This window comes from Ranitomeya imitator, chromosome 4, assembly GCF_032444005.1.
Source record: "Ranitomeya imitator isolate aRanImi1 chromosome 4, aRanImi1.pri, whole genome shotgun sequence".
NCBI lineage: Eukaryota > Metazoa > Chordata > Amphibia > Anura > Dendrobatidae > Ranitomeya > Ranitomeya imitator.
This window is the reverse complement of record NC_091285.1, coordinates 689,969,651-689,981,591: the sequence shown is the minus strand read 5'-3', so window position 1 is coordinate 689,981,591 and position 11,941 is coordinate 689,969,651. Positions and strand designations below refer to the sequence as shown.

The window sequence follows — 11,941 nt, the reverse complement described above, 5'->3', positions numbered from 1 at the left end:
GGGACGCCATGTTGCGTTTGGAGAGCCACTGATGTGCCTAAACATTGAAACCCCCCACAAGTGACACCATTTTGGAAAGTAGACCCCCTAAGGAACTTATCTAGAGGTGTGGTGAGCACTTTGACTCACCAAGTGCTTCACAGAAGTTTATAATGCAGAACCGTAAAAATAAAAAATCATATTTTTTCACAAAAATTATCTTTTCGCCCCCAATGTTTTATTTTCCCAAGGGTAAGAGAAGAAATTGGATCCCAAAAATTGTTGTACAATTTGTCCTGAGTACGCTGATACCCCATATGTGGGGGTAAACCACTGTTTGGGCGCATGGGAGAGCTCGGAAGGGAAGGAGCGCCGTTTGACTTTTCAATGCAAGATTGACAGGAATTGAGATGGGACGCCATGTTGCGTTTGGAGAGCCACTGATGTGCCTAAACATTGAAACCCCCCACAAGTGACACCATTTTGGAAAGTAGACCCCCTAAGGAACTTATCTAGATGTGTGGTGAGCACTTTGACCCACCAAGGGCTTCACAGAAGTTTATAATGCAGAGCCGTAAAAATAAAACAAACTTTTTTTCCCACAAAAATTATTTTTTTAGCCCCCAGTTTTGTATTTTCCCAAGGGTAACAGGAGAAATTGGACCCCAAAATGTGTTGCCCAATTTGTCCTGAGTGCGCTGATACCCCATAAGTGGGGGGGACCACTGTTTGGGAGCATGGGAGGGCTCGGAAGGGAAGGAGCGCCATTTGGAATGCAGACTTAGATGGAATGGTCTGCAGGTGTCACATTACGTTTGCAGAGCCCCTAATGTACCTAAACAGTAGAAACCCCCCACAAGTGACACCATTTTGGAAAGTAGACCCCCTAAGGAACTTATCTAGATGTGTGGTGAGTGCTTTGACCCACCAAGGGCTTCACAGAAGTTTATAATGCAGAGCCATAAAAATAAAACAAAATTTTTTTTCCCACAAAAATTATTTTTTAGCCCCCAGTTTTGTATTTTCCCGAGGGTAACAGGAGAAATTGGACCCCAAAATTTGTTGTCCAATTTGTCCTGAGTACGCTGATACCCCATATGTGGGGGGAACCACCGTTTGGGCGCATGGGAGGGCTCGGAAGGGAAGGAGTGCCATTTGGAATGCAGACTTAGATGGAATGGTCTGCAGGCGTCACATTGCGTTTGCAGAGCCCCTAATGTACCTAAACAGTAGAAACCCCCCACAAGTGACACCATTTTGGAAAGTAGACCCCCTAAGGAACTTATCTAGATGTGTGGTGAGTGCTTTGACCCACCAAGGGCTTCACAGAAGTTTATAATGCAGAGCCATAAAAATAAAACAAAATTTTTTTCCCCACAAAAATTATTTTTTAGCCCCCAGTTTTGTATTTTCCCAAGGGTAACAGGAAAAATTGGACCCCAAAAGTTGTTGTCCTATTTGTCCTGAGTACGCTAATACCCCATATGTTGGGGTAAACCCCTGTTTGGGCACACGGGAGAGCTCGGAAGGGAAGGAGCACTGTTTTACTTTTTTAACGCAGAATTGGCTGGAATTGAGATCGGACGCCATGTCGTGTTTGGAGAGCCCCTGATGTGCCTAAACAGTGGAAACCCCCCAATTATAACTGAAACCCTAATCCAAACACACCCCTAACCCTAATTCCAACGGTAACCCTAACCACACCTCTAACCCTGACACACCCCTAACCCTAATCCCAACCCTATTCCCAACTGTAAATGTAATCTAAACCCTAACCCTAGCCCTAACCCTAACTGTAGCCCCATCCCTAACCCTAACCCTAGCCCTAACCCTAGCCCTAACCCTAACCCTAACCCTAACCCTAATGGGAAAATGGAAATAAATACATTTTTTTAATTTTTCCCTAACTAAGGGGGTGATGAAGGGGGGTTTGATTTACTTTTATAGCGGGTTTTTTAGCGGATTTTTATGATTGGCAGCCGTCACACACTGAAAGACGCTTTTTATTGCAAAAAATATTTTTTGCGTTACCACATTTTGAGAGCTATAATTTTTCCATATTTTGGTCCACAGAGTCATGTGAGGTCTTGTTTTTTGCGGGACGAGTTGACGTTTTTATTGGTAACATTTTCGGGCACGTGACATTTTTTGATCGCTTTTATTCCGATTTTTGTGAGGCAGAATGACCAAAAACCAGCTATTCATGAATTTCTTTTGGGGGAGGCGTTTATACCGTTCCGCGTTTGGTAAAATTGATAAAGCCGTTTTATTCTTCGGGTCAGCACGATTACAGCGACACCTCATTTATATAATTTTTTTATGTTTTGGCGCTTTTATACGATAAAAACTATTTTACAGAAAAAATAATTATTTTTGCATCGCTTTATTCTCAGGACTATAACTTTTTTATTTTTTTGCTGATGATGCTGTATGGCAGCTCGTTTTTTGCGGGACAAGATGACGCTTTCAGCGGTACCATGGTTATTTATATCTGTCTTTTTGATCGCGTGTTATTCCACTTTTACTGTGATCTGACAGTTTGCACAACACTCTGTCAGATCACTGATCTGACTTGCAGCGCTGCAGGCTTCACAGTGCCTGCTCTGAGCAGGCTCTGTGAAGTCACCTCCCTCCCTGCAGGACCCGGATCCACGGCCATCTTGGATCCGGGGCTGGAGCAGGGAGGGAGGTAAGACCCTCGCAGCAACGCGATCACATCGCGTTGCTGCGGGGGGCTCAGAGAAAAGCCCGCAGGGAGCCCCCTCCCTGCGGGAAGCTTCCCTGTACCGCCGGCACATCGCGATCATCTTTGATCACGGTGTGCCGGGGGTTAATGGGCCGGGGACGGTCCGTGACCGCTCCTGGCACATAGTGCCGGATGTCAGCTGCGATCAGCAGCTGACACCCGGCCGCGATCGGCGGCGCTCCCCCCGTGAGCACTGCCGATCGCATATGACGTACTATCCCGTCGGTGGTCAGAGGGGCCCACCCCACCTCGACGGGATAGTACGTCTGATGTCAGAAAGGGGTTAAATGCATGTCCCCTACATCAGTCATATACTCATCCTCCAGCGTATTCACCATTTTTTGGCACCGCTCCATCATGTGAGCGCAGCTTCTGACTGGCCAGAAGTTAGAAGCTACACCACAAGATCTGAATGTAAGTCTTTGAGAGCCAGAACGAGGCTCCCATAGACTTACATTGATTCATGGAGCGGCGCAGAGGTCCCTAAACACTGGAGCAGTGGACAGGCCACAAACTACTGGAGATGGTGAGGAGCGGCAGCGAAAACAGATGGAAACCCCAGAAGGTGAGTATCAGACGGGGTAACGGGACTTGTATTTTAAGCACCACTCCAGTGGTGAAAAAAAAAATGCTGGAGTAAAGGGAACCTGTCAGCAGGATTGTGCACAGTAACCTACACACAGTGTCAGGTCGGCGCAGTCATACTGATTACAATGATACCTGGTGATGAAATCCGTCTTGTGGTTCTTGTGTAATCTTTATTTTCAGTTTTGAGTTAATGATATGCTTGTGCTCCTGGGTGGTCTGTGGGGGTCTTCATGTGGTGCTCTGATAGGTATTCATAATGCAGACTGCTAACAGGTCATTGATCCCTCACAGTTTATATAATGAATACCAGTACATACTGGAGGAAAAAAAAAACAAATGCTTCTGCAGGAAAGTGCAGGCCGTGGCCCCTGCGCTGCAGCATAATCGCATGTTAGTGTCCAGTTTATAAGTATTCTTAAAGGGACTCTGTCACCTGAATTTGGAGGGAACAATCTTCAGCCATAGGGACGGGGTTTTCGGGTGTTTGATTCACCCTTTCCTTACCCGCTGGCTGCAATATTGGATTGAAGTTAATTCTCTGTCCTCCATAGTACACGCCTGCGCAAGGCAAGATTGCAGGGGGTTTGGATGGGTTGCACCATCTTGGAGGAGGAATTTTTTTTTTTTCTCCAGCAAGATGGTGCCGCCGGCACAATAGTAACTATGAGATCTCTATACACACCGATAGCTGCTGCTGCACAGGCGCCATTTTCAATTTTTTTTTGTTTCAACAATTGCTCAGTAACATTAAGAATCCTTATTAACTGGACACTAAACATGCGATTATGCTGCAGAGTAGGGGCCACAGCTTGCACCTGCCTGCAGAAGCGGTTTTTGTCTCTTTCTTCAGTATGCACAGATATTCATTTTGGAAAGTAGGGGACAGGTCAGTGAGGGACCAGTGACCGGTCAGCAGTCTACATTATGAATACCACAGGAAGACCCCCACAGACCACCCAGGAGCACCAGCATTTCATTAACTCACAACTGAAAATAAAGATTACACAACAACCACAAGACGTATTTCATCACCAGGTATCACTGTAATCAGTATAACAGCGCCGACCTGACACTGTAGGTTACTGTGCACAATCCTGCTGACAGGTTCCCTTTCGATGTGATGCAGCACTTGGTCAATGTATTTTGGCTTGTTACGCTAATACTCAGAAAAGACCCAGCTGGTAAGTATAAAAAGCCCCCGACCTCTCCATCTTCAGCAACTATTACATATAATAGAGTGCATATAATCTCATAACAAAACAGTATAATAATCAGCCCCCTAGGGCTCAGTCCCAGCTCACCCACCTCTACTTCAGTCCCCACAATACCCCAATGGTCTCACATTCACCCCACAGTGCCCTCTCCCCCGCCTCTACAATACTTCCATGGTCTCACATTCACCCCACAGTGCCCTCTCCCCCACCTCCATGGTCTCATTCACCCCACAGTGCCGTCCCATACCTCCATTCACCCCACAGTGCCTTGTCCCACCCTCCCCCACAATACCCCCATGGTCTCACATTCACCCCACAGTGCCCTCTCCCCCGCCTCTACAATACTTCCATGGTCTCACATTCACCCCACAGTGCCCTCTCCCCCACCTCCATGGTCTCATTCACCCCACAGTGCCGTCCCATACCTCCATTCACCCCACAGTGCCTTGTCCCACCCTCCCCCACAATACCCCCATGGTCTCACATTCACCCCACAGTGCCCTCTCCCCCGCCTCTACAATACTTCCATGGTCTCACATTCACCCCACAGTGCCCTCTCCCCCACCTCCATGGTCTCATTCACCCCACAGTGCCGTCCCATACCTCCATTCACCCCACAGTGCCTTGTCCCACCCTCCCCCACAATACCCCCATGGTCTCACATTCACCCCACAGTGTCTTGTCCCACCCTCCCCCACAATACCCCCATGGTCTCACATTCACCCCACAGTGTCTTGTCCCACCCTCCCCCACAATACCCCCATGGTCTCACATTCACCCCACAGTGTCTTGTCCCACCCTCCCCCACAATACCCCCATGGTCTCACATTCACCCCACAGTGTCTTGTCCCACCCTCCCCCACAATACCCCCATGGTCGCACATTAACCCCACAGTGACAATGACATACCTGAATTTAGTAAACCCAATAAATTCCATCCCCGCTTACTGATGAAGTTTGCAGGCAGTGAGGCAGGACCAGGAAGTGTGAGTGACATGTAAGGTGGGCACTAGGAGCCAGGGTGCCTGCCCTGAGCCAATCTGGGGGTGCACAGAGTGAAGACAACTGTAGCATGGGAAGAGCTCCATCATCAGGTCTGACAGGACCATACACCACAGGAGGGAGACTCTGCAACTGGTGTTAGGATGTCCCCGGCGCTGTGCTCTGCACTCCTCCTGTACTGGCTGTGAGCGTCGGTCAGCCGGAAAGCAGAGCGGTGACGTCACCGCTCTGCTTTCCGGCCGCTGTGCTCACAGCCAGTACAGGAGGAGTGCAGAGCACAGCGCCGGGGACAGACAGCGGTAGGTAAGTATGTAGTGTTTGTTTTTTTTTACTTTTACGCTGGTAACCAGGGTAAACATCGGGTTACTAAGCGCGGCCCTGCGCTTAGTAACCCGATGTTTACCCTGGTTACCCAGGGACTTCGGGATCGTTGGTCGCTGGAGAGCGGTCTGTGTGACAGCTCTCCAGCCAAACAGCGACGCTGCAGCGATCCGGATCGTTGACGGTATCGCTGCAGCGTCGCTTAATGTGAAGGGGCCTTAAGTCCGTAAGGACAGGGTCCTCTCCCCTCTGTACCAGTCTGTCACTGTAAAGTTGTTTGCTGTAAACGATATCTATAACTCCTTTCTCATGTACTACCATGTACTACCCAAACCCCCAAATATAACAGAAACCATGGAAAGTCTACTTCTAAAGCAGATAGATGAAGCTGCAACCCATAATGAGGTCCTGGTTATGGGGGACTTTAACTACCCGGACATTAACTGGGAAACAGAAACCTGTGAAACCCATAAAGGCAACAGGTTTCTGCTAATAACCAAGAAAAATTATCTTTCACAATTGGTGCAGAATCCAACCAGAGGAGCAGCACTTTTAGACCTAATACTATCTAATAGACCTGACAGAATAACAAATCTGCAGGTGGTCGGGCATCTAGGAAATAGCGACCACAATATTGTACAGTTTCACCTGTCTTTCACTAGGGGGACTTGTCAGGGAGTCACAAAAACACTGAACTTTAGGAAGGCAAAGTTTGACCAGCTTAGAGATGCCCTTAATCTGGTAGACTGGGACAATATCCTCAGAAATAAGAATACAGATAATAAATGGGAAATGTTTAAGAACATCCTAAATAGGCAGTGTAAGCGGTTTATACCTTGTGGGAATAAAAGGACTAGAAATAGGAAAAACCCAATGTGGCTAAACAAAGTAGTAAGACAGGCAATTAACAGTAAAAAGAAAGCATTTGCACTACTAAAGCTGAGGATCTGTTTATACCAAGGAAGGTGACGGGCACAAGGGGGCATTCTTTGCGTCTGGAGGAGAGAAGGTTTTTCCACCAACATAGTAGAGGATTCTTTACTGTTAGGGCAGTGAGAATCTGGAATTGCTTGCCTGAGGAGGTGGTGATGGCGAACTCAGTCGAGGGGTTCAAGAGAGGCCTGGATGTCTTCCTGGAGCAGAACAATATTGTATCATACTATTATTAGGTTCTGTAGAAAGACGTAGATCTGGGGATTTATTATGATGGAATATAGGCTGAACTGGATGGACAAATGTCTTTTTTCGGCCTTACTAACTATGTTACTATGTTACCCCATGGAATTAATGGTGCTATATAAATAATGTAAGAGCCGTTATTGTATCACACAGCAGGTGCAGTAATAGGGACACATACGGCAGCAGCGGCTCAGTATTGGGGGTATCAGGGGCAGTAATAGGGACACACGGCAGCAGCGGCTCAGTATTGGGGTATCAGGTGCAGTAATAGGGACACATACGGCAGCAGCGGCTCAGTATTGGCATATCAGGTGCAGTAATAAGGACACATACGGCAGCAGCGGCTCAGTATTGGGGTATCAGGTGCAGTAATAAGGACGCATACGGCAGCAGAGGCTCAGTATTGGGGCAGTAATGGGATTAGATGGTGATGAGGCTGGAAATGAGAGAAGTCAGATGCCTTTGCTGTAATCTCTGCAGACAAGTCCTGGCTGGAGAAGTTTATTGGTCTGGACCAGATGGAAAGAAAACCTAACACCACACTCCATCACAAAGAATGACCCCATCTATAACTGTACAGTAATCTTTTGTATGTTCTGCAGGACTGGCATCTACCATTGCATGGCCTCCCACTCATGTTTTGTCCCCATCTGAACCCCTACCAATACCTGTGATGGGAGTTAGCCATGGTGGACCACAGGAAGGAACTGGACAGCTGAGAATGGAGTAGTACAAGAAGCAGGCATCCGACCACAACCCCAAGACATTGATTCAGCTACTAAAATCATGGGAGTGGAGCAGGTGATGTCTGATTGCAGGGGACCTGAGAAAGCACCAGAAACCAGAATAGCAGTGGACAAATCTCCTGGGACTTAACACTAGAAGTCCCAGAAATTTCAAGATCCAAAAGGCAGAAATGTTAAATGACCCCTCTCTGGGACTTCTAGTGTTAACAGGCCGCTATATATAGCATTTGCCATAATTTGTCCACAGAATGCATGCTATAGGCCCTCACAGTTTAGGGTTGGGTGGAGGCACAAGTCTGCACAACACAAGCAGCCAGGCTCATTTTTAATGAAGTTGGCCCTGCCATTGCTTTCAGATTGGAAGAAGCCATAAGTCAGCTCTGGTTTTTGGTAGACTCATCACTCCTATTTGGCAGGGAGCCAAGACATCTCCTCTGGCCACAAGGTGGGGTGCTCAGATTTAGATTCCTGTACTGTCCCACCATGAGGCTTGTGAAGGCCATTTAAGCTTACCAACCAGTATCCACTCATGTACCACTAGATCGGCAGTTTGGCTGACATTTGTTTTTTTTTTCCCTGCACAAGAATAAAAGGTTCTGTCAAAACCACCATGACTGTTCCCTTACATCATTTTTGTAAGTGATAAATTATTATCTAGAATAGGAGTAAAGTACTCAAACCATGAGACCTGAATTGTTACAGTCTTTATTTCACAGAGCTTCTCGGGGTGACAGTCTCTTCACAACACATCTACCAGTAAAGACAAGAGCAACAACTATAACCACCAGACTGACAGAACCGATTGCCACCAAAATCCATAGCTCGAAGGATTGTGACTCTTCTGGGACTTCTAAAGCCTGGAGGTGTTCTGTAATGGATGACTGGTGGGAATGTTCAGCTCCAATGACCAATATAGGGCCAAGTGTAGCCATAGAATGCTCCTCTGGATGAGGACCTGTCCAAAAAAAGGTTTAAGAGGATTATCCCAATGTTACAGTCAGTGTAGCATCTGTATGATATTAGATAGCAAGAGAAGAGACCCCCTGACAATTTAGCCTTGTCCCTAGCTAGCTCACAATTCTACAAGCTACAGTAGTTTGATATTGGGTCACTCATAATCAGTGTTCTCTAGGTGGGCATCCTACCTCTAAATAAAACAGATATTTATTGCATGTCCACAGAATATACCATATGGTCATAATATCACTAAGGGTCTCCATAGATTAGACCTAATGTACACGCCTCAGTTTCTTAATCACTCACCTATTTCTCTCTTCCCCCTTGACCCTCCTTGGACTGAGCCCCATCTTCTTGTCTGGCCGGGAAGGGCACCACAGTCCCTGGACTCACAGCAACGGCAGATGTTATTAGAGCCTTCAAGTGCAGACCAGCTAAGGAAGAAACAGAAGTGGAGAATTGAGTGACTGTGGTATAATATTATGATTCCAACCATTTCAAAGGACAATTAGGTCACAAATCATCTTTAGATATGGGTTAGAGACTAGTTTTTAGCTTTTCGGAAGCTTCAGGTAAAGTCACGACAGCACTGACGAACACCAACAATGATAAGCTACCAAGAATGGACCAACTGGTGTTATTTGGCATGATCAAAGGAAGGGGAAATAAATAAAACGTAAACCTTTGAATAATAGCCAACATGCAAGTTCAAGCAGTACCCCTAGCCATGCCATCAATTGTAAGGCTACTACCATCCAAACTACTAAAGGATTTTAAAAATCACCACAGCGTGGAATAAAGTCACTGGTTACAATTCATCCCAAGGAAGCCTTCTGACCTTCTAGAAACCTTGTTGTAAGAGCAGGCCTTGTTCATTGGATCAGGAGTCTGATCAACTTTTGTGGCTCTTAGAGAACATGTGATGTAGACCTAGAAAAATGATAGTTGATAGTAAAGTCAACTAGTAGACTACAGTAAGGTAGCACATGATGAGACTAGTCTACGACCATCAGTCCAGTGTATGACTAATCCATTGAACATCAGAATATTATTGTCAAAGAGTTATTCCTCACCGTAGATGCAGGAGTTTCTATGAACCTGAAGGCATCAACCATGAACTGGATCCTATTTGGTTGAGACCTTGGAGATATGAAGGCTGATGAGGAGTCCTCTTGTGTCCCATCCAAAAGGCACCTGAACATCAGTAGATTTAGTAGAATTATAAAGCCTGGAGCCAAAGCCCAAGCCAATATATATAGCTCACCCATTAGAGGATATGATATCATAACGAGGGTCAGCAGTAATATCCGAGGTAATGGTGGCCACACAGTAGTCAACAAACAGGATCAAGTCCATGTGATTCTCAGTTTCCACCGAGGCCTCTATACTGAAGATGTCCCCAAGTTGGAAAACAGAAGAAGGCCTACGTTCACTCCAGTCATCTGTAAGACACCAATATACATTAGGATAAGTCAGATATGACTGAGCCAACCACATCTGCTATTAAGCTTACCAGTCATCAGGTACATAGAGAAGACCAATCTTTCTTCTGTAGAGACTGTGGTAGTAAATGGAGCCCATGTTGGCATTACTGCCTTGCTGCTTACATTGCCATGTCTATGGAAAAGTCAAAACCAAAGAATTAAAGCTACAACAGGAGTGTCTAGCACAAGGCAAATGAAGTCGAGTCAGAAGTGAAACTCACCTTGGGTAAAAACACACGATGGGAACGGCAGCAGGGTTGGATCGCACTATGACAGAGCTGGGGGAAACTGGATTGTAGTTCAACACGTTCCTATAGATTAGGAATTCTGGACTCACCTATGAATGAGGACAGACCCAGAAAGTCAAGTCATTGGCTCAAGTTCACACTTTTAGACCCCAATGTAGAGTTCAACAGTGACATTGCATCTTATTTAAAGGGACACTGTCACCTGAATTTGGAGGGAACAATCTTCAGCCATAGAGGCGGGGTTTTGGGGTTTTTGATTCACCCTTTCCTTACCCGCTGGCTGCAATATTGGATTGAAGTTCATTCTCTGTCCTCCATAGTACATGCCTGCGCTGTGCAAGATTGCCTTGTGCAGGCATGTACTACGGAGGACAGAGAGTGAACTTCAATCCAATATTGCAGCCAGCAGGTAAGGAAAGGGTGAATCAAACACCCAAAAACCCCGCCTCCATGGCTAAAGATTGTTCCCTCCAAATTCAGGTGACAGTGTCCCTTTAAGTAAAGGATACTATTGATGCACTTGCAAACCCTACCAACAGTTGTGAAGATATAGGAAAAACCAAAAACAGTTTGACAGAATCCACTCTAGAAACAGCCAAAGCCACTTTCAAAGGGTTTCTGGGATCTTTCATTAACATAAGAATTAAGTACTATTGCCTACATATCCAGGGCCAGAAGCCATCAACTGATGATGCAACTCTTGACAGATGGTGAAAAATTGGTTAAATTATGTGCTTACCTGCAAGTTGCTCCCACAGGCCTGAACATCATTATCAAATACCACCATGGGGTCTAAAACCTGGGATCCAGGGCTACAAGATCCTAGACTCAAGTCTGAGGGCTTCAGTAGGTTACCATTACCATAGAAGTCTCTATTCACTGACACCACCATCCTGTCCTCACCACACTGCACATTGATAGGTGAGGTTGGGGGTTGTGAAAGCTGTCGGGATGAAGGTTGGCCATAATATCTAGAATCCCATCCGGACACAGGCTGAAACCTAAGGTGTCCTCTAGAAGAGCCCACTCCAGATATAGGCTGTCCAAGTCCTCTAGAAGATCCATATCCAGGCTGATAATTCCTCCACCAAGCATCTGACTGACGCCGGTGTCTAACCAAAGACTTGCTAAGAACTGGTCCACATAGGAGAACCACTATCAGCCACCTCAACCAGGTCCTCTGCTCCATCCTGACTGCAGCACAAGACACACAATGAAAGGGTGGAGGGAGCAGAGCTTTATACCCTCCTCATCACACCACCATCGCTCCACCTGACGCCTCATTACACTCAGCTGACCACTCCTGACTGCCTCCATGCTCAGGGCTCTTGTTCAGGTATCACATGCAATTTTGTTCACATATGCCCAGGGTCTGTGCACACTAAGATTTTTTTCTTCTAGTTTTGGGGCAGGAAATGAGCTGAGACTCCAAGTTTGGGTACATGGCATCAGTAAGGCTACTTTTACACTAGCGTCG

At 46.4% G+C, this 11,941-nt stretch overlaps 1 protein-coding gene across 1 annotated transcript in view; it reads right to left on the bottom strand.

Annotated features, from left to right (window-relative positions):
• Window positions 1-8,478: 8,478 nt before the first annotated feature.
• LOC138674359 (zona pellucida sperm-binding protein 3-like) overlaps window positions 8,479-11,941 on the bottom strand; it is a 101,338-nt gene continuing 97,875 nt past the window's right edge. The window contains exons 2-8 of the mRNA XM_069762212.1: window positions 10,438-10,553; window positions 10,246-10,349; window positions 9,997-10,174; window positions 9,806-9,926; window positions 9,571-9,662; window positions 9,039-9,166; window positions 8,479-8,730 (exon numbers count right to left, since the gene is read on the bottom strand). Coding sequence (XP_069618313.1) covers window positions 8,486-8,730; window positions 9,039-9,166; window positions 9,571-9,662; window positions 9,806-9,926; window positions 9,997-10,174; window positions 10,246-10,349; window positions 10,438-10,553 — 984 coding nt within the window. The 3' untranslated portion in view covers window positions 8,479-8,485. The remainder of the gene's footprint in view (window positions 8,731-9,038; window positions 9,167-9,570; window positions 9,663-9,805; window positions 9,927-9,996; window positions 10,175-10,245; window positions 10,350-10,437; window positions 10,554-11,941) is intronic.